Here is a 22,271-nt window from a genome sequence, read left to right on the forward strand (position 1 = left end):
TAGCAGTGCTTAGCTTCTCATCGCTCCTAGCTACACATAAAAGCACCAAGAAGCTTAAAGGCAGAAGATATAACTTCAAAGATTTCCTTGGGGCTAGTTTGACTTGTCTTTAACCTTGAAAGGAGAGGCACTGCATGGATGTGTTGAACACAGTCCGCATGTAGCTGTCAGCTACAGCAAATGTGTACAAATGCTATTTACTGGTGGAAAAGACTGGTCACTTGTACTTCAAATATAGCACACTAATAGAGAACTAATGCTGCGTGAGTATCTGCAAATAGTAATATAGCTAAATACAAAATTGCAGAATCTCAGCATTGGAGGGGACCCATAGGTCTTCAAGTCCAACCAAGAGTGCCCCATTGCATCATTACATGACAGTTTCTTGTCCATCTTTGACATAAAGATCTCTGGGAGAAATTGGAAGTGAATCCAGGACTTTCTGAGGTCCTCCATCCCACTTTGGGACAGCCCTAAGTGTTAGAAAGTTGTTTCTGACATCTGTATTAAATTGATGTCTTTACAATGTTCATCATTGTTCCAAGAGTTCTGCCCTCTAGGGCTGAGCAAAATATAAGAGCTTCAAATGCCAAGCTGGGGGATTTATTTTTTAGCCTAGTTCTCTAGGATGAAGTCCTTGCTGACACTTCTTGACCTACAGAGTGATCTCAAGGCTGGGTCATTTCCTGACCTAGTTCTCTAGGATAAAATGGAATCACTGATGCTTCTTGAGCTGGGGAGGGACCTCAAGGTTGGGCCATTTCCTGGTCCATATTGGAAGTATGTGAAAACTCTCATCCAGCCATCACTTGTCTCTTCTGCTTATATTTCCTTTTCTCTTGAAGTGTGTCTTACTGACTCATGTGCAATTTTGTATTTGTATTACTCATTTTATTTGTAAATTTGTATTATTGTGGACATGCTTATTGTCCTTTCTTCATCTTTACTAGAACAGAAATTCCTTAAGGACAGACCAAGATTTCCTCTTTGGATTGCATAATACATAGGAGGTACCTAACTTTGTACAAAAGGGTACTTTAATACTTATTAACTGAATAAATGAATGAAATGCTAGAGTAGGCTAGACTTTTTTTTTTTGAGGATAGAATCAACCTTCCATTTTCCCAATCATCCTTGACTCTTCCCTTTCCCTAATGCCATTTTCAATTAGTTAGCAAGTCTTGTCAACTCTGTCCAATTTATGACCTCTCTTCCTTCACTCTCCTTCCCTTCGTTCCACTCGATTGTTCACCACCCTTGTTCAGGCTCTCACCACCTCTTGCCTGGAATATTAAGATGGCCCCATTGGTTTTGTTGTGTCCAGTCTCTTCCCTTTCCAATCCATCTTACACTGTCAAACTGATTCTCCAAAAATCAGTCTGTCAATTGATAGATGTTTATTAAGCACCTACTATGTGTCAGATAAGGCACTAAGTGATAGTCTGTCACTTTAGCTCAAGAAGCTCCAGTGACTCCCTCTTACCTCTCTAGGAAAAAACCACAAACTCCCTGTTTGGCTTTAGAAGCCCTTCACCGTCTGGCTCCAGCCTGCCTTTTCAGGCGTATTATGTATGACTTACTCTCCTTGTTCTCCGTTTCTGAGTGCGACAGTCCATCTCCTATCTTGGGGTCATGCTCAGTGTGTTCCCCAGGCCTGGACCGTTCTCCCTCCTTATCTCTGCCTCTGCTACGTTCAAGGCTCAGCTCAAATTCCATCTTGAACATGAGGCCTATCCTGATCCTCCAAGAAGGTTGTTTAGGCCCCACTCCAAATTCCTTTACATTGATTTTACACATAATGTATATTCCTTAACTGTAAATATGCTTTTTTCCTGCTTTAGCGCTCCTTAAGGACAGGGTCTATTTGGCTTTGGCTCTGGTATTCACTGAGCCTGGTACATAGGAAGTGCTATTGCTTTTGAAGGGAATGAATGAAAATCAGAGAGTAAGGAAAAGTCTAGCCACCAAGGAAGTGAGAATACTTGAACACAAAAGTTTATTGAAGCACAAAACACATTAAATTATTTGGTTGCTTTATAAAAGAGAACAGAGTGGATTTGGGGTGGTGGGAGGGGAATCCCCAGGTCTGCAAAAGATAAACCCAGTCAGTGGTCAAAGCTGCCCTGGCAAGGGGAAGGGCGGTGTTCTAGAGGAGGCGAACATGACAGGTCTTTGATGGTGCCCAGATCGACCACTTCCAAACACTTTATAGATCCCTTAGAATCCCACAGGTCCTCCTGACATTGTCAACTGTAAAACTGTGACCTGGAAAAAGGCTTCGTGTGGACGACTGCATGGGTTTTTGCCCTTCTCTCAACAGTGGTGTGGTTTTCATTCGCTTCCTTCATTTCCCTCCTCCCCCATCCCCAATACTTCTTGAGTGGAGGGAGCCAAAGTTTTTGAAGTGACCAAGAAGAAATTTCAGGCAAGATGGACGCTTTCCACAATTGGCATTTAGTAGCACCAGGGTGTGCTCGCTCACCCAAATCGCCTGGAATTTCCCTAGCTTCAGACACTCCGTTTTGCTTCATTTTCAGCCTTGAGAGGCTGAATACTTCTGGATGGGTTTTGACTTAGGGGCACACACTTTTAATCCTACAAGGAGTTGAAGTAAGTAAATTACAGTACTTTAAATAGAAACCTTGAGTTAATTATGAGGTTGTGCCTGATTTATACACCAAATGCCATAGTGAAATCTGGGTCAGGATGAGGAGGGAGATCCAGACTTGGAGTTCGATGGAAGAATTAGAGGCTGTGAAGAGAGAGGGAACTGTTAGCATAAAACACAATATCAGGATGGAGAGAGCTCTCTGGAGAGGGTCCCATGGCTTGTGATTTGCTATCTGCCAAATATGGGAAAACTTGACGGCAGAGCCACCCTCTTGATCTAGCTGGTCCTAAGGAAGACACTGAACCACTCATATTGAGGACCCTCTTCCTGGTAGTCCCAATTAGTTCGAGTGATGTCTAAAAAGTCTCTGTGGATTTCTGGAGTTTGGCCAGGCCAGTAGTTGGTTAGAGTGAGGTCACCCCCATTCTGTTCTCACTCCTGGAGCACTTGATACAGTATATTGGTGTGGGCATAAGAATATTTGGTTATTGGGCTCTACTGCTCAGAATCAGGCCTGTCTGTTTCCTGAAAGTGGTTGTAACACCTTATTATTAAACTTCACACCAGGTGTTCGAGCTTACCACCCCAATTCCCATTCTCTTGGATTTAAGCTGTACATATTTTGCATTTATATCTGCAGGTACTTGTTGCTTCTCACTCTCTGCTCTGAGAATAGAAACTCATTGAAAGCAATGAACATTCCCCTGTTGTCTTGGTATTCTCATTCGCCTAGCTCAGTGCTTGGCATGGAGTGAATGCTTCAGAAATCTTGTTAAATTGAACCGAATCACCTCCATCTGATAGGAAAATAAATGGGGACCTAGAGTCAGAAATGGGTCTGGGCAAAACTAAACCATCTTCAGATTCCCTCCATTATGTCTGGGATAATTAAGTTCCTAGTTATGCTACTGATTTGGTTAGGTACAATCTCTCATTTAACTTTTTTCACTCCTCTGTCTGAAGCGATTGCCGGAAAGATCAGTGGATTGATTCTTTTGGGGGGTAAAAGGCATCCTGGGAAAGTGGGTTTGGAGTCACCTCTGCAACTCTTGCCATCTTCTTGCAGGGTCCCTGTCACACAGCTGCACAGAGGTCCATCCACTCTACTTGTACAAATCTGCTCACAGCCACCATTGTCTTCGCACCAATCTAGCCCTAAAAAGGGTGCATGGCAACAGTCAGTGAGGCAAACAGTTACATTTAGAACTTAAATTTAATGCTTTAAATGGAGAAGATGAAATGGAAAAAGCAAGTCCTTTTTTAAAGGATTTTCAAAAATTCAACAAAAGTAGTTACTTGTGGGGAAGTTATCAACTCTTTAGAGAACAATCCCCTTATCCCACCCCATTCCTACCCACAACATCATTTGTTAGGAAAACATTCACCGACTGGATTCGTAACATGCCAAAAGTATACACCCCTAAGTTAACGTGGGTTTTCAATGAGCGTTGCTTTAATAATTAATGGTATTTGGGGAACGTACATACTTTTCCTCCTAATAGGTCCCACTGAAATGATCTGTTCTTTGGGTTCTTTTGTGTAATCTGTGGCAATCCTGGAATTCTGTGGGCAGTTCTGAAAGACAAAACACCAGAGGGCCCAACTTATCATTTCAGGCTGATCATTTATTCTTTCCCATATCCCCACCCCCAAAAGAGTCTATGACTTCAGCCTCAAGCATGACTGCTGCTTAGATTAATTAGAACCAATGCATTCTTGATCATGGAGCCCACTGGGGTATGAATGCTCTGTGGTGAACAGAATTGGAGATATTTTCTGCACCAGGGTTAGATTACAAAGGGCTTCCTGTCCAGTGATGAGGGCTAGTTTGTCTCATTAGACACTAATGTATGCAGAATTGGAGGGAAGCATGGTTCTTATCATTCCCTCTTAATAGTTCAGGGGCATGACAAGCATAACGATGAAGCATAGAAGGTGAGGTACCAGGTGAAAATTCCATCAGCTCTGACAAGCATGGTGGCAGGGTAACTACCTTGAGAAAAATTCCACCGAGTCCACTATCCCCAAGGTATAAGCTTCAGTATACGGTGAGCTAAATGATACTGAAGGAACTTTAGCCTATTGGTTTCATAGCTTGTTAGGAATTGGGGCAATATAAGAGATCGTCATCTCTCAAATGATCTCATTGATCATTTTCATCACAGATAGCATTAAATTGTGCTGTGAGATCTGCAAAGCATTTTATGTCTGTTATCTCATTTGATCCTCATAACAACTCTGGGAGGGAGATGTTGTTACTTTATAGATGAGGAAACTGAGGCCAAGAGACAATAGGTGGATATGGTGAATGAATATTGGAGGCAGAATTTGAACTCAGATTAAATATAAAACTTTATCTAGTGTGTCACCTAGCTGCCTAATCTGGATACTCTAATTCCTCCGTTTTATAGATGAAGAAACTGAGCCTCAGAGAGGGTGTTATTTGAAGAGATAATATGTTGTAGGGGAAAGAAGGTTAGATTTGGACTCAGTGCAGATCTGGTTTTATATTTTGCCTCTGACACTAGCTGTGTGACCAAGAGCAAATCATTTAATTTTTCTGAACCTCATTTTCCTCATCTGTAAAATGGGATACTTATAGATCTGCCTCACAAGCTGTAGGGAGGGCAAGTTGTGGTACAAATATTAGCTATTGTTGAACATAGTCAACAGACATGTAAGAAATGCTTTTGAATTGAAGTGAATTGTCCAAAGTCTCCTAGACATTTAGTAGTAATTAGAAGTTCAGGCTTAGCCCAGGGTAGTACTTAGGACATCACTCCTGGCTCAGGCTAAGAATGGCAGCTTGTAAGAGTGTGTCCCTATAAAGCCTTGGTGTTGAGCCAGTAAAACAAGCCTTTCAAGGACAGGGAAGTGGGATCATTGACCATCATTGTGCCATGCCTTCTTTCTTATCTCACTGATGCTCACTCCTCACCTCCCTTAGGGGTGAGAAGATTGAAAATACAGCCTTCTGTAAGCACCACAGAGAGCTCCCTAGACCGTGTGCTCTTGGCCCTCACATCCCACCATCTGGGAAAAGCTAGGCAGGGAGAGAGAAGAAGAATTTCATTCCTCTTCCGTTTACTTACTATTTTGCAGGAATATTTTTCTGAATCGCAGAGTGACACCGCACAGTGAAGGTGAACTTCATCATAGTCCCCGATGAATTTGAAGACCGTGACGTGAAAGCGACAGGTGAGAGACACACCATTCTCTTCAATGCCGATGGTGTTATCTTTAATATTCTGACACCTGCTCAGACAGAAAAGTGCTATCTTTGCTTCTGGTGCATATTTCCTCCTGATACTTTATTCCTTCCATATTCACTTTAAAATTGCATACCCTCCAAAAAACTACTGGGAACGACCTTGTCAAAAACACCTTTGTAATGGAATTGATACTTTCTAGACGATGAAGGTTTTTGAGTCATGCTCCCTGTTACATATTATCATAGGCATGTTTCAAAAATACCAGGAATATATTACTACTCAGTACCATAACTGCAAATAAAGATTTAAAGACAGTAAATTCCTTTCGACCTGTTTCCCATTTCCCTTGTCATATTACTGTTTATTGCTGATTATTTTTGATCAACAGAAGATGATTCTCTGTTTAATACATTTCTTCAGTTAAACTTTTTTGGGGATCTCTGCCTGTGATTTCTTTGGTATTGGTACCTCCCAATGAGGAAACCCCTGGAGACTCACATAGATCCACAACTCATATGCTTAGGATTGCCTGGGACATTTAGAAACAGTAAGATTTGTCCAAGAGTCTGTAGTCAATCTAGCATGTGGTTCCTGAACCCAGTTCTTCCTGACTCTGAGGCCAGCTCTCCACCTACTACTGGAGTTCAATTACCCTTCTATCCCTGAGTCACAGTGAAATTTCCAATCACAGAAGTCTATGCTCTCTAAAGAATCCCCACTGGAGGTGGCCCAAACAGCAATGAAAGGCACATTTGGGGTTATTGGCAGCCAGCAGCCTACTGCTAAAAATGCAGTATGTAGAAAATGAGACTGAGACAAATTATATCATCAGGAACATGAAGAGACAGGGTAGAACAGTGTTGGGGCAAATAGGGGACCTGGATTCAATTCCTGCTTCTGATATGTACGATGTGGCCTTGGGCAAGTTACTTAACTAATTCTCTGGGAGTCATTTTCTATATCTCCAACTCCCTCAGACACCATGGCTTCTGCAATCCCTTCCAAATCTAAATCTATGATTCAGTGAATCTCTATATGACTAGAAAAGGAACTGGATCAATCATGACGCAAGAATGAAGGTTAACAGCTTGACAGCCTAAGATTTGTAGTAGCACTCCCCGGAATATTATAAACAAGGCCACCAGAGCTTGGAGTATATCCTCAATGGAAGGACCAGGTAGGTTGTTATTTGTTTCTGAAGAGGGAGTGTCCATACAGATGAGATCCTAGATCCATCTAAATCAGAAGACTATGCCATAGAGAAGCCTTTGATTTGAGTCCAATTGCAAAGGCTTACCACATGTTATAGGGCCAAGAGGATACAGGGATCATGTCATAATAGAGAACTGGCCAACAAGTCCAACCTTTGGAATCAGGGTGGGGTGGGGTGGGGTGGATCAGGAACAGTAAAAGATGATCTTCAAAATGATGTGACATGGTTTCTATCAACTACATCCTATAATTCTGGCATTGCTTTAATGAGCAATCTTTAAGCATGGTATTTTCATCTCTTAAGACAATCACATACTGTCCAAGTTGGCAGCCATGGCAGTGGGGAAGTCCTTTCAAGTGATGAAGGCCTGATGTGCAATCAATAGAAGCAGAGAGTTATTTTTTTCCTTCCCTATGACTTTCCCCTTTACCCAATGGTTCAGAGATAATTAGAACTCAAGTTATCTCCAGAAGTCCTTGCATTTACTAGTTTTCATAATTAGAAGCAAGGAGTACCAGAATTGGGAGAAATCGCTTAGTCTGATCTTCAAATTTGACAAATGGGGAAACTGACATTAATATAAGTTGTCGCTAGTCCAAACACACAACAGAGCTAATGTTAGAAGAGGTCCTTTGATTCCCAGCTCAATAGTCTAACCAAATTAGGAAAAACCAAAGCTTCCTTTCAGGAAAATGGCCAATGAAAATATATCTGATATATTGATTTATTGCTAGGAGGGATATTATTTATGGGGATGGGGGAGGGTAACATGGTGATACAAATTTGAAAGAAAGGAAGGAAGAATTGTCAATACTTAGGTCTTGATCAATGACCCATGTAAAACCCAGTGGAATTGAGTGTCGGCTATGAGAGGGGGTGGAGGGAGGGGAGAAAAAGAACATGAATCTTGTAACCATGAAAAAATATTCTAAATTAATTAAATAAAAATTTCCAAATTAAAAAAAAGAATTGTTAGTACTTTTTTTTAAAGATAGAAAGAAATAGAAAATCCAGGAGGGGGCACAAAAAGGCCAATTTTGCTACCACCATGTTAAATTTAGTGTATACTTTAAAATGTATGTAACAAAAGTTCATTGTTTTAGATGGAATTCTCTTTTTTGTACTTTGTGTGTTGAAATATTCATTTTGTTGATGATTGCCAAATTCATCATAAAGAAAGAAAAATAAAAACATAGAAAACACATTTGGGAAGTAAACAATGGAAGCTCTACTTTTTCCTTTTTGCTAATTTTCATTTGGGCTTTTCAAAGAAGCCCCAGGCATCATTAAATTCTACCAGTCCATCAGTCTTTCCATAAGCATCCCCACCTAGTCCCTATTTTCCCATTGGTCAATGTTTTTTCCCTTCTCAAATTTTCTTAGACTTATCTATGTTCATGCTCTACCCTGCCCCACTTGAGTAAAGGCACAACTTTTTCATTTGTCTTATTATTCCAAGTGCTGAGCAGAGTTCCTTGCATGTTGATAATGATGATGGTGATGATGATACCTAGCATTTATGTAATACTTTAAGATTTGCTGAGCTGTACATATGACATCTCATTTGATCCTCACAATAGCCCCAAGTAGTTGCTAATTTTCTCACATTATAGATGAAGAAATTTGAGGCTTAGAGAAGTTAGGTGACCTGACCAGGGTCACATAATCAATAAACATTTATTAAGTACCTACTGTGTGCCGGGCCCTGTGCTAAATGCTAAGGATACAAAAAGAGACAAAAGACAGTCACTTCCCACAAGAAACTCATAATCTAATGGGGGAGACAATATACAAACAGATATAAACAGAGAAAGCTATAATATACAAGATAAGTAGAAGATGATTAACAGAGGGGAGGCACTAGAATTGAGAGGGTTTAGAAAATGTCTGAGAAAGATTTTGAATTAAAGTCTTTTTGACCCTGACTTTAGTGCTGCTTAATAATTATTTGCTGAACTGAATGAAAACATTTGTTCTTAACTCAGCACCCAGAAACATCAAGAATAACAGAAAGGTGTCTAGAACAGCAGCTGTGGCTGAAGGAGGATACTGTGGAGTATGTAGGCAACATTATCTGGGTCCTAGAGAAAGGAGATAATGGTGACTCCAACAGGAACAGAAGCACTGTCTTTAGAGGGGGTGGTCTGACTGTGGACATTGGGAAACTTCCCCATTTTCTGCACACGAAGGCTCTCTCTATGTCTGTTTTAGAGTGAGGAGAGAGCAACCCAAAGATGTTATTTTCTGACCCAATACAGAAACACTTACACATTATAGCTATGAGCATTTACCTTGGCACTAGTCAGTTCCAGAATTAAAAGAAGAGGAAACATTTTTCCAGTGACTTCTGAGCTACCAAAGAATTGCCTCCAGGGAAGTTATACCTTATTTCTTATTACTGTAGAGATTGTGGTATTTAACTGGGGTGCTAGAGAGTGGCAAACTTGAATTAATGGGTTGGGTGTCATGCTGCTACCATTTCACTCATTGCTTGCCACATGTGACCTAACCATAACTAACTTGTGCCTGAGGGCAGGTGAATGATGCTAGCATAGAAACTCCTATGAAAATTCTACTCCAAAGCCTTACTGTGGCTTGTGCAACACTGAGTACTCAAAGGTTATGCCTTTAGAGTACAAGGTCTTGGAGATCTCTACCTGGCTGTAAAGACTGTGAGCATAAGCCGTGTCTGTTATTTGAAGACTTCCCCAGCTACATTTGGAAAGGATGGAGAAATGAAGGTTGGCAGGTCAATGATCATTTCTGGTATTTTTGTTGGTCAAACCAAAACATGAAACTTGTTTGGCTATGCTGAGAGTTGCTGGAAGGAGTACCTATGCTGAAGAAATCATGCCTTTTTTGAAATAAGGATGTGAATAAGTCTTATCACTTTCTACAATGAATCCCATAAAGAATTCTAACCTGGGTGACTTTATTTAAGCCCTGAGATAATTAAGATGTAGGAGAATTTTTTTTTTAATTGTCAATTCTACTGCAAAATGCCAAACACCACAATTTCCTTCCAAGGAATACACAGAGGTAGTATCATCTGGGTAGTGTCATCCTGGAAAGGAACAGGAGCTCAGGTTGTGGCCTTTATGTTCTGGGGAAGGAAAGAAACAAGGGGCTGAAAAGTGCATTTCAAGCTGATAGGGGAGGGAGGGAGAACAATTACTTTTAAAGTCCTACCATGAGTCATAATAGCCTAGGGCTGTAAAGAGAAATGACTCAGAAGTCACTTCCTTGCCTCCAGAAAAGCTGGTAGTTAAACCATTCCAGGAAAAAAAAAATATGCCTCTCTACCTTTTGAAAGAGCTCTAGAAAAAAAGTTCCTACATCTTGGTTAGCTACTCCTGCCAGTGAATGTCACTGTTTGGAATGTTTGTTTACATCCCACCTGATGTAAATCATTGCTTCTTGTCTAGATCAGTTCTCACTAAGATGCATAATTTTAAATTACTTTCACTTTTATGTATTATTTCTATTTTCCCATCTTTTAGTCACTTATTTTCTAGATCATTTAGAAATGGTCCACATCTCTTGTTAGTAGTAGAACCCAAGTTTCTTAACCTCAGACTCCTCATCTGTAAAATGAAATCATAATAACATCTATTTCCCAGGTTGGTTTGAGGATAAAATACAGTAATATTTGTAAAGCTCTTTGCAAACTTTAAAGGGTTATATAAATTCTAGTTGTCTACTACTACCACCACCAGAACAACTACTATTACTATGACTACAACTATTACTATTACTACTACTACTATTATTACTATTATTGTTACCATTATTACTACTACTGTTATGTTAGGCAGCATAGGATCTCTACTTTGCTCACCTAGCGAATGACTTTGGTAAATAACACAGTAAGGACTCAAAGAGCACCCCTGTATCCCAAGAAGGCTACGCACCCTCCTTCAATGATGAAGTATCTGAGCTTATCATTGCTGTCCCGGGAAGGGGTGGCGTAACATTTATTCAGTGTCAGGATCAGGTGTGTGGAGTCTGCCCCGACCACGAAGACTCCCACGTATAACACATCCCGAGTGGTCAACACTACCTCACCCTGCCGGTAGGGATGCTTGTAGGAGGCATTCTTGTATAGAGCCATCTTGGTGGTGAAGCTGCCTTCTTGAGTTGGGACGGTCAGGTTAATCACACTATAAGGTAAGAAACTCATGAGAAGGGAAACCACAAAAATATTATTTTTATCCCCAGCTCTAAGCCATTTTTCAAGGTGAAAACAGAGAGAAGGCAATGGGATGGTGGATGCCTAAGGAACTTGCAATGAGGGCATTCTTGATCTTAAGGAAGTCACCACAATTATGGTATTCCCTCAGACTCCTAATGGGAACCCAGAGCATGGGGCCCAAGATCCTTTACCTCAGCATTGGTCTGACAACTGAATCTAAGGAGATTTTGATGTCCAGTTCATAAGCACAAGAGAACTCCACGTTGATTGTGCGATCCCTCGTGATGATGTTGCCAGTATTATTGGCACTCTCGATCCAGACTGTGTTTTTGTACATGATATGGGTACCATTTGACTGTGGAGCAGAAGGTCAGAAATCATTAATCCCTGGAGGGAACCCTTCATGTTGGCAGTCCTGAGAGTGGCAGAATGGCTTCATTCCATCTGTTACTCAAAGGCTATCATAAATCAGTTTGGAGCAAGTCTCAGAATGATGTCAAGCATTTACTGGAAAAAAGTAGCACAATAGATTAACAGAGCACCCTTCATTCTCCTAACCTTATATAGGCTGGGAGGTCCTTTCATCCACTATTGAATTGTAACTGTGACAGACTCTCAGTCGTCCATGACAAGGAAAGGGAGCATGGAAAACCCAAATCAAGAGAGAATTTTAGCCAAAATGTTCTTCTACCAAATTCTCCACCAGAGCTGTTTTACTAAGCACCAGCAAAAACTTGTTAGAGGCTCCCTCCTCTCTCCTATGCTCCCTCTGCTAAGGAGAAGTAACCTGAAGGTGGACAACAGGAGTCATACCAATATCTAAAGTGGGCTCTTGAACCCTGAGAAACTACAAATTAGCAATCCTTCAGCAGCAGGGCCTTTTTAATGACAAACCCAGTTTGGGACAAAGAGGGAAGATGAATTCTGTATCTGTTTGAAGGAACAGTGGGACTCCAGGAGCAGTAACAGAGCTGAGCTGGAAGTAGGCCAGGACATTTGAGAAATGCTGGGCCCCCAAAGCCCAAGTTTAAAGCTGCCTTTAGGCAAGTTGGAAAAGAGGCTGAAACTAAGAGACAGAAGAACGTGTCCACAGAGAATGTAAGGCAGACAAAACAAATCAAGGAAAGAAACATGAGTCCATTTCTGTGCCATTTCAGTGCCTGCAAACCCCATAACACTGAAATGACTGTTTCCTTTTCTGACTCTCATTCCTTTTGCATCTTTGTTTCCTGCCTAGCTGATTTCTAAGGAGGACATTGTGCAGTTAGCTTTGGGAGGATGCTGGCTGCCACCATCACCAGAGGCTTTCCCTGTCCCACACAGTGCTCTTGGTGTCCCATTTTCTCACCTGCACGATGTTGCCACAGTTCCCTTTGGTGTTGTTGATCTGAAAGGAGATGAAATCTTCCCCCTCAATGCCTGAGCAATGCCGATCATTGATCCTCACTCCCTCTCTCTCAAAGCCAAGCTGAAAGAGTTTGCACTTGGATATGGAGACTTCCATCTGAGCAGCCTTGCAGGTTACCTCGGCATCAATGATGTCATGTGAGTCTGTGGGAAACAGTGGTTTTTGAAAGAAAAGTCACTGGGAATGAGTCCTGCTACATGGGGACAGAGGGTGATGGGGGGAAGAGCTAAAGAAGACAGCTGGGAACGGGGCTCCTCCAGAGACTGATGGCATTCATTCAAAGCCTAGTGCATCTCCAGCTGTTCCTTGGTCTGAATGCACTCTCTAATGTATTTGAAAGCAATGTTAAATTGCACAGACACCTGTGCCTTGAGGGAACAAATGGCAATGCCTTTAAGAAGTGAAAACTGGTAACCTGCCTATTTTTTTCTTTCTGATAACATTCTCAGACAACCTTCCTCCTTAGGGCAGGCTGCCCTTGTGGGTAACTATGACCCCTCCCAACACCAACAGGTCCCTTTTTGGCTGTGATGTCAGGTGAAATTATTCAAATTTCTAGTCTGAGAACAGCATGGCTTGGTAGGAGCCAACCCCCCCCCCAAAAAAAACACCCCCCAAACCTCTGATCACCTAGTGAGGGCATACATATAATATTTATATGTGTGTGTGTGAGCGAGAGAAATGTCACTTGCTTTGTGAGTTGGTGATGCATACACATGTTGTTGTACCAATTGGTATTTTACCCGAGCACACAAGTGGGTATTAATGGGCATCACAGAAAGATCTGTCAGCAAAATCCCAGTTTTTGAATTGCCTCCTCTCTTCCCTTTGAGTCAATTAGGTTTTCATCCTCTATTGTTGTTAAATTTAGCACATTTTCCTAGACCAGTCAGAAAGCAAAGGTTGGCCTGCAGATCACTGGGTCCAGCTCCATGCTGTATTTTCCCTGCAGAGGAGTTCGAGGTGCTGGTAAGCAATGGAAAACAGAGGCAAAGAAGGCCCACTACAAGAATCTGATTGCCAGGGAGAGTTCAGACAGCAAATCATTTCTTTTCTCCCTTAAGGGAATTACAAGTATGGACAAAGCTATATAGTTTCGGATATTTGTTGTGGGTTTCTGAAATGTCTGTTGGGTCTTCAGGGCTACAGAGCTCAGGATAGGAGATTGAAATCTCTAAGCTCAAACAACTCTAATGAATGCACCCCAAACTCCCAGGTACTAGCTTCTTTTTGTCTGTGAGTTTCAAAACATCTTTACTTCCCTGTGAAGCAAAATCATAGATTAGTTCAGATTTCTCTCATGTTGGAAATAACCCTAGATGGAATTAGTTGATTCTATGCATGCACAGATTTTTCTAACTTGTTATAATTTACCCAAGAGAAGGATTTAGATGTATGGAGCTGAATGCAAACCTCTTCTCCAGTGTTTTGATGCCCTCCATGGTCTGCCTAAAAAGCAATAATGACTCAGTATTTTAGTTCTTAACTATAGAATCGAATCCATAGTAACTGGCACGTGCATAACACTTTAAAGGTTTGCAAAGCTCATTTGACCCTTATGATAACCCTGTGAGATAAGTCCTATGGATATTATGATTATTGTTATTGTTTTAAACCCTCACCTCCCATCTTAGAATCTGAACTGGATATTGGTTCCAAGGCAGAAGAGCAGTAAGGGTTAGGCAATGAGGGTTCAGTGACTTGCCCAGGGTCACAAGCTAGGAAGTGTCTGAGGTCACATTTGAACCCAGGACCTGCCATCTCCAGGCCTGACTCTCTATCTGATGATTTACCTAGCTGCCCCCTATTATTTATTTTCTAATAGATATGTTGCAGGTGAGGGAAGTGAGGCTCAGAAAGATTAACTCTGGCCACACAGCTATTAAGATGGCACAAGTAGGATCTGAATAGGACTTCAAGTCCACCCCTCTGACCATTAAGCCAACCCACATCTCGAATGTTTGTTTCCTACTATTGTTAATATTATTTTCATGTTGTGCTTCTCCTGGTAGGTGACTGATTGCATTTATCACTCACTGTTTCCGTAGGGTGGAGGTTCAATGCAACCACATAGTTCTCCACCATTATCCAACTCACAGCTACGGTTGGGACAGTCGGCCCCCACACAGGGATCTTCAACCACTCCTGCTAAAAGGGAAAACAAAACAAAAGCACACAGAACTTTATTTTCACACCAAATAACAATCATTTTTGGTTCCTGGTTGGACTTGGCATAGATCTCCCCAGTGCTTCTTGGAAAGGTAAAGGTCTTAAGGCAATAGCAGCAAATAAGTCGACTCTAGTGATGGTGGAGGAAACTAGCTGCCTGGTTACTGCCATGGTGGGCTGAAAGTGAGATTTTACTGATGATGGAGATGACCCTATAGGGACAGCTGGCACCACAGGAATGATAAAGACACTGAGATCAGTCACCAAGATGGGATTTCACTGGCCGATATCCCTCCCACCTTACCTCTTTCTACTTTCTAAAAATGAAAAAAAAAAAACTCTTACTTGAATTCATTAGATCAATGATGCTATTTCTTTTCTCTTTTTTAAAATTTAAAATGAAAAAAATTGATGTTATTATATTAATAAGAGGGGCCATTAGATCACAAGCTCCTCAAGGGCAGGGACTGTCTTCTGTATACCCCAGTGCTTGGCACAGTGTATGGAACATAGTAGGTTCTCAAAATTGACTACTGACTGACTGGCCCATTATTAAATCATGGACCAAGCCATGACCTGCTTGGACCTCCTTCTGAATTAAATTAGTTTTCTATCTTCAAATAGAGCTACACTTAATTGATAAGATCCTCTCCTGTTTTCAAAGACCTCTAGAGACGTTCTCCACAATAGCTCATGGTAATACCCTTCCCCAAAATATAATAGTTGGCACTGATGCTTAACCCTAATGTCCTATGATTCTATCATCTACAAATATGAGTTGATATATGTTGATCAGGGTAACAAGGTGGTGTGGTGGATAGAGTAACATACTGGAATCAGGAAGACCCATCTTCCCAAGGTCAAATCTGGCCTCAGACACTTTCTAGCTGTGTGACCCTGGGGAGGTCACTCAAACCTGTTTGCCTCAATTTACTCATTTATAAAATAAACTGGAGAAGAAAATGGCAAACCACCCAAGTGTCTTTGCCAAAAATCTCAAATAGGGTCACCAAGAGTTGGACATGATTAATCAACCCCAAACCAAACCAAACCAAAACAAAACACATTGATTAGAACCTACTGCTAAAGTGACTACAACAAATGATTCAATCCTAATTGCAGAGGTTATATTTTTCTTTGTTCATAGGCACAGATCCTATCCCTAATGCCAACTGTAAGCTGCTGATTATTGGAAGGACTAAATGAGAACATCTGATCCTTTCTTTTAATAAAAATAACATTCCCATGATGTTGCTAGTCCTTTAAGTTGTCATCCTCTTTCTTCCCTTCCACTATTAAACTTTTAGGAAGGTTAATCTATACATGCTATTGACAAATTCTCCTCAACCCCTTAGAGTATGACTTCTATTTCAACTGCTCTTCTAAAATAGCTTTCTCCAAAGTCACTAATATCCTCCTTAGTGGTTAACCCAATGGCTTTCCTCTCCAGTCTTATCATTGTTTTCCCTCCATTTTCTTTTCTTGGGAGGAGAAATAATAGACATGGACAGGGAATGGTCCTGGAAGACTGTTTCCAATGAGGACTGGATGAAGTCCAGGGAAGAAGATGGTTCCAAAAGGGCCAGGAGGTAGACAGCTTACCATTTGAACCAGATTTAAGGAGCTAAGGTTAAATTTCCACACACACACACAAGCAGGAAGATGGCCAAAGGGTAATTGTAGACACTGCCCAGGAGATTCCCTGTGAGCAATGAATTTTCAGGCAACAAATACTGCAAGTGGTGGGTAGAGGCTTCTCTCTCCCTCCTGATCTCCCTGGTCAAATGAGAATACAGTTGGTATAAGTCAAATTTCATTGTCTTATCATGAGAGAGTCCCTTCCTAGAAACTGGAAGAGCATCTTCCCAAGAGAGGAATTATATGTCTCTTTTAGAAGATGGGATAGAGAGCCTTGGTGTAGAAGACCAGAGAGAAAAGAGGGCCCCAGACCTATGATGACACACCACACTCATTCAACATAGACCCAGACAGCTCAGTTAATTTTTTCCACTGATTCTCTTTAGGTATGTGTGGGTAGCTTTTATGCATATGCCCAATGTGGGCAGCATTCTGTCACAAGCTAGGCACAGACTGGGTATTTAGTAAATATATGTTGACTGATATACACAGTGTGAGAATGACCAATCAAATGGCATAATAGCTATAAAGTATGTACTCAACAGCACACATACAAAAAATAGTCTGGAAATGAGCTGCTTCATCTGCCAGTTGGCAGACATTACCTGCCCACGTGCAGAGAAGCTTGACTCGGATGGAAAAAGCAATAAGATTCATTAAAAACAAAACAAACATGTGACACAAGCTCATTGAGTACAAAACAATTAAGTAAATTTTTAAAAGCCACTTCTATTGACTGGATACAGTGAGTCACAAACACTGAGGCTAAGAAACTAAATACTTTCACTAAATTCCAACAACTGAAAGAATTGTGTTTATTAACTTGTTTATAGACTGTTTTCGAACTCATTGAAAGCACATTCTTCATTAAACTCATTTTCTGAGCCCCAAGTCATAGTTTTTTTCTGCATGTGATCTGATTGCCAATTTTCCGACTTGTCATTTCCCCAATGGGCCAGATTATAAACATGATCTGTGTGGTGTTCTTTGCACTTGAGTATATGCCTGTATAAGGCCACGTTTATTCTACATGTGTGTACATGCTCAAACATATACATTCATCCACATCTACTCTTTGTATAGAATTTGATTTATATTAAGTGAAAATACGACCAAATGCCCACCCAGAATCAGCACATTTATGAAATTTTTAGTCTACGACTCTGCATAAAAACATAATAGTTTTTCTACCCATCTACCTGTTTTTCTCTGCCTGCCTGTCTGTCTCTGTCTCTCTGTCTTGTGTTTCATTGGGTCTGGTTCTGTGTCTCTTTCCTGTTCTTCGCTAACTTACTTCCGTGAATCCAGCTGAAGCCTACCAGGGATTTATAAACTCCTGTCTCCCGTCAGCTCCTCGGGCAGGACATGTCTAGCTACGTCTCTGAGTGATCTGCCTGTCATTCTCCATGTCCACTTTCCCTTCTGATCTCTGCCCAGAAGCTCTTCCCAGCACAGGTCTGCGGCTGAAATGCATCAGCAGCATTACCTTGGGCTTTTCAATTTTATCGGCTGCCAAATCGTCTACTCTGCGCTGGAGAACCTCACCTTCCAAAGGTTGCTTTCCAATTACATTCTCGGGGCTTCGGCTACGGGTGAGTGAGATTTCACTAATGCCTTTCCACTCAAGTCTCTGCGACCATCCATGGCCGAGCAGCCCTGTAAGCAAGGCCTGTTACCCCAGATGGAGGGCACCGTCCCTCCCCAGGCAAGGCCACATCCTCTTAAAGCCCATCCATTTAACTGGGGAGGCTGCGGAGGACAGAGATAAAAGGACTCTTACAGCAATTCTCCTTCTCAATCCACTCGGTGCTGAGGATGCCGAATGAGCGGCAGGCCTCTCCGTAGGCAGCCAGGGACCCGCACAGCTGGAACTTCTTGTGGTTGTAACAGCCATCCAGGAAGCAGGACTCGTAGAAGGGAAGGGGGTCCAGCAGCCCGTAGCAGGGCTGGAAAAAGCCCTTCATGTCGGTGAGTTTCAGGCAGTAGCCGTCTCCTTGCATCTTCTGGATATGCACGTTGTCGCAGGTAGATGCATACTGTGAGTACTGAAGCTCGTTACAACTGGGAGGCAAAAAGATTTGGTCAGTTTCACAGATAGCAAAAGGAACCGGCAAGGGACAATGGGAAACCGTCGGCTTAAATGCAGCCCTTTCAGGAGGGGCAAAGGCTGTGTGTCTTGGATCTGTTGGGGTGTCCTTGGTCGTGTCACAGCCTCTTTGGCCTTTGGTTTGCCTCATCAGGGATCATTTCTATTCCTTCCTCTCTACTAGAATCTTTTGAGAAGAAGGTGGAATCCCAGAGTTAAACATCAACGTCATATCAATGAAATGTATTATTATCATTACAAGATGCTAATTATCATTTGATTTTGATCTGGAGGGGACCTGAGAGAACAGAACTTTGAAGAAAGTAATGCCCCACCACCAGGTGAACAGAACAAGGTGAGTGGCTGGGGTAGATCTGAACTCAGGGCCTCTCGCTCCGGATGAAGAATTCTGTTCACTGCCCCATGCCATCAGGCTCCCCTGAAAGAACCAGAGGATCGGGAGCAGCCCCTTGGAGCATTCAGACCAGGCTCCCTCTAACAGCTCCCCACCACTTACATATATATAGATAGATAGATTAGATATCGATTTTCTGCTCAAAGGGGATCTTACCTACATCATCCCATTGGATACAAACTGTCATCGGGTCAGGTAAGCAGGCAATAAAATAAAAGAACATGTGCTTAACTTTGCAGATGGGGAAACGGGCACCGAGTGGTCGTCACTTAACCAGTGTCGCATGGATAGTAAGCAGTCGAGAGAGACCTGGAACCCAGTTCTTCAGATTCTAGGCCAGGCGCCTCTCCGGAACAGTATGGCTCCGGGAAGTGAGAGGCGCAAGAGATCCAATGCTGGTCCAGAGTCACGGAGACTCCTCTTCCTGATTTTGAATATAGTCTCACACACTGACTAGCTGTCACTTCACTATTTGCCTCCATTTCCTCACCTGTAAAATGAGCCGGAGAAGGAAATGGCAAACCTCTCTAGCATCTCTGCCAAGGAAACCCCAAATGGGGCCCCAAAGAGACAGACCCAACTGAAAAGCATCTGCAGTGGGCTTCTAGGCAAGTCAGTGAGTGCCGTTAACACTCAGATTCCTCATTGGTAAAACGAGGCAGCCGCGCGGGGATCTCAAAGGCTAGCTCTTGTGGTTCCTGAGAGTCTATGCTATATATCTGGTTCAGCCCAGAGGAGATTCACCGTGTCTTTTCTGCCCTTGGCACAAGACCGATTCCTGGCGTATCCGAGGAGGAGGACTACCTGAAGGGCTCTAGACACGGGAGAAAGCTCAATGAATACTAAGAGAGGAAGCTTAGCTATCGCTATAGCAAAGGGGGCCGTGGTTTTCGCTGCCCAGATGGCTCCTGGACTGAAAAGCTTTTGAAGGACCAGAGACGGTGGTGGGCATTTCTCATTCAGCCAGTCAGAATGACGCCCTACCTGAAAGGACCTTCTTCTCTGGCTTGGCGCCACTGAGCAAAGTCATACCAACTCAACCCAACCGATCTTTACGGGGTGCCTGCCATCTCCTCCCTCACGTGGGCCAGCAAATGCCAGGCGCCTCCGTCCTGCCCATCCGGGTCATCATAAAGCAGTATCATTCATGACAGACATTTATGTGGCACTTTTAGGATCTCAGAGCACTTTATATATGTCATCTCACAGCTCTACAGAGGGCAGATATGGGAACTAAAGCTTAGAGAAGATAGAAGGCCAGTTAGTAAGGGTCAGAGGCACTATTTGAGTCTTTTTGACTCAAAATGCAGCGGTCCATCTATTAGTCCCCACTGTCTCATTAGAACAAACAAACTGGGGCAGCTGGGTAGCACAGTGGGGAGAGGGCCAGGCCTGGGGTCAGGAGGTCCAAATCGGTTCAAATCTGGCCCCTGATACTTCCGCATTGTGTAACCCTGGACAAGTCATTTGACTCTGCCCAGTCCTTGCCACTCTTCTGTCTTAGAATTGATACTAGGCAGAAGGTACGGGTGTAAAAAACCAAAAAACGCAAAACTAGAGCAATGTGGGTCACCTCTGCATGAGAATAATATACCCCTGGGAAGTTACAGTAAAATATAATATTAGCTCCTCGAGGGTGGGATCTGTTTCATTTTTTTCTGTCTTCAGGGCTTAACTAATAATAATAATAGCCAACATTTAAATAGCATTACTCTATGCTAGGCACTATGCTAAGGGCTTCACAATTATTTTCTCATTTGACCCTCACAACAGACCTGGGAGGCAGGTGCTACTATTATCTTAATTTCACAGATTTCACAGAGGAATATGAGGCAAACCAAGACTAAGTGACTTGGTCTGGGTCATACAGCGAATCAATGCCTGAGGCTGGATTTGAACTCAGGTCTTCCTCACTCCAGTTCTGAGGCTTTATCCACTGAGCCATTTATCTGCCTTCAATGCAACAGAAGTTAAGTGACGTATTCAGAATCCTACAGCTAATCATTGTCTGAGGTTGGATTTGAACTCAGGTCTTCCTGACTCCAGGTTCAGTATTCAATCCACTACACCATTAGATGCACAGTGTCTTGAGCATCATAGATGTCCATATAAATGTTGGATTGAATGAAATATTCCTTCTTCTAGGCCTTATAACTGAGCTGCCCAACACGCTGACTGGCCTCTATTTAAAAGCATCCCTTATTCACATGGCAGGCTTAGGTCCATGGATTCCACATAGCTGTTACTGGCCGTGGGATCCGTCCCGGTTGCCCTCACCTCTTCTGCATACCATTGGTTTTCCAGCTTTGGGCCAACACCACGCTGCTCACCACTGGCTTTCCCCGCAGGGTCACGTAGTCATCCGTCAAGTCCCCATTGAAGTTGCCACAGAGGCCACAGACTTTGTTCTGCAGCCTTTCACTGATGCTGATTTTGATGACGTTGAAACCGTTATAATAAATCTGGATGTCTGGGCTAGTGTCAATCACCAGGAAGCCCTCACTGCTGTAAATTTTGGTCGCCAATCCTGTTATAAACGGCACATTCACCTGGGTCCCATTCACCTAATGGAGGAGGAAAAAGCAAGGTAGGAATGAACCAAGAGCCAGAGTTGGGAGGAGGAGAGAGGACCGCCGCCGTTCTGCTTCCTATTGTTTCTAGTTAGCTAATGGTAGCAGGAAACCTGGTGGCAGATTGCTGTGGAGACAGAGAGAGAAAAAGTGGGTGGAAAAACACCAGGAACAACTCGATTCTGTGTCAGTTTCACAGGCAAAAGCCAATTACTGACAAATGAAACCCCAGCTCTACATTAAGGGAGATCCAAACACAGCTAAAATGAAACTAGGTATCATTGCCATGTTTATTGTTTTCTGGTATATAATGTTCAAACTGAAATCCCCCCCAGAGATCAGAGTCACACAGTATTTCCTACATTCCTCATTCTCCCGCTTATAATACTCTCTTTCCTCAGCCCTTGGGAAATAGCATAACAAGGTTTTACTGTACTTACAAAATAAATTGTTTTCCTGGGTTATTAGTAACACTTTAGAGGCTTAATGGCAAAAGCATTTTTTAAAAAATAAGATTTTTTTTTGTACTTTTGGTTGGCTTGGGGTATTTCATTCAACTCAGGCTGACTTAACCAACATTGTCAGTTTTTCTCTCTTAAATAATCAGTTTTCTTCTCTCGTTCTTACACACTGGACCAATGTGTTTATGTTGACATCGATCAGAGAACAGAGGGAAGTGGGACAGCCACAAGGCTCTGTAACTCGCAACAAAATTAAAAATGAATGTTGAAATTCTGACTTCCTATCAAGCTTTTGC

The 22,271-nt window shown here is 42.3% G+C and overlaps 1 protein-coding gene across 1 annotated transcript; it reads right to left on the reverse strand.

Moving 5' to 3' along the window:
• Window positions 1-1,973: 1,973 nt before the first annotated feature.
• On the reverse strand, window positions 1,974-18,680 carry LOC130458971 (alpha-tectorin-like). The gene is made up of 9 exons (XM_056826115.1): window positions 18,224-18,680; window positions 14,674-14,784; window positions 12,577-12,779; window positions 11,420-11,583; window positions 10,948-11,196; window positions 5,704-5,866; window positions 4,099-4,186; window positions 3,650-3,766; window positions 1,974-2,752 (listed from the first exon to the last, which is right to left on the reverse strand). Exons 1-9 carry the CDS (start codon window positions 18,678-18,680, stop codon window positions 2,652-2,654), a joined length of 1,653 nt encoding a protein of 550 aa, XP_056682093.1. The 3' UTR covers window positions 1,974-2,651.
• Window positions 18,681-22,271: the final 3,591 nt, after the last annotated feature.

Source organism: Monodelphis domestica, chromosome 4 (assembly GCF_027887165.1).
Source record: "Monodelphis domestica isolate mMonDom1 chromosome 4, mMonDom1.pri, whole genome shotgun sequence".
NCBI lineage: Eukaryota > Metazoa > Chordata > Mammalia > Didelphimorphia > Didelphidae > Monodelphis > Monodelphis domestica.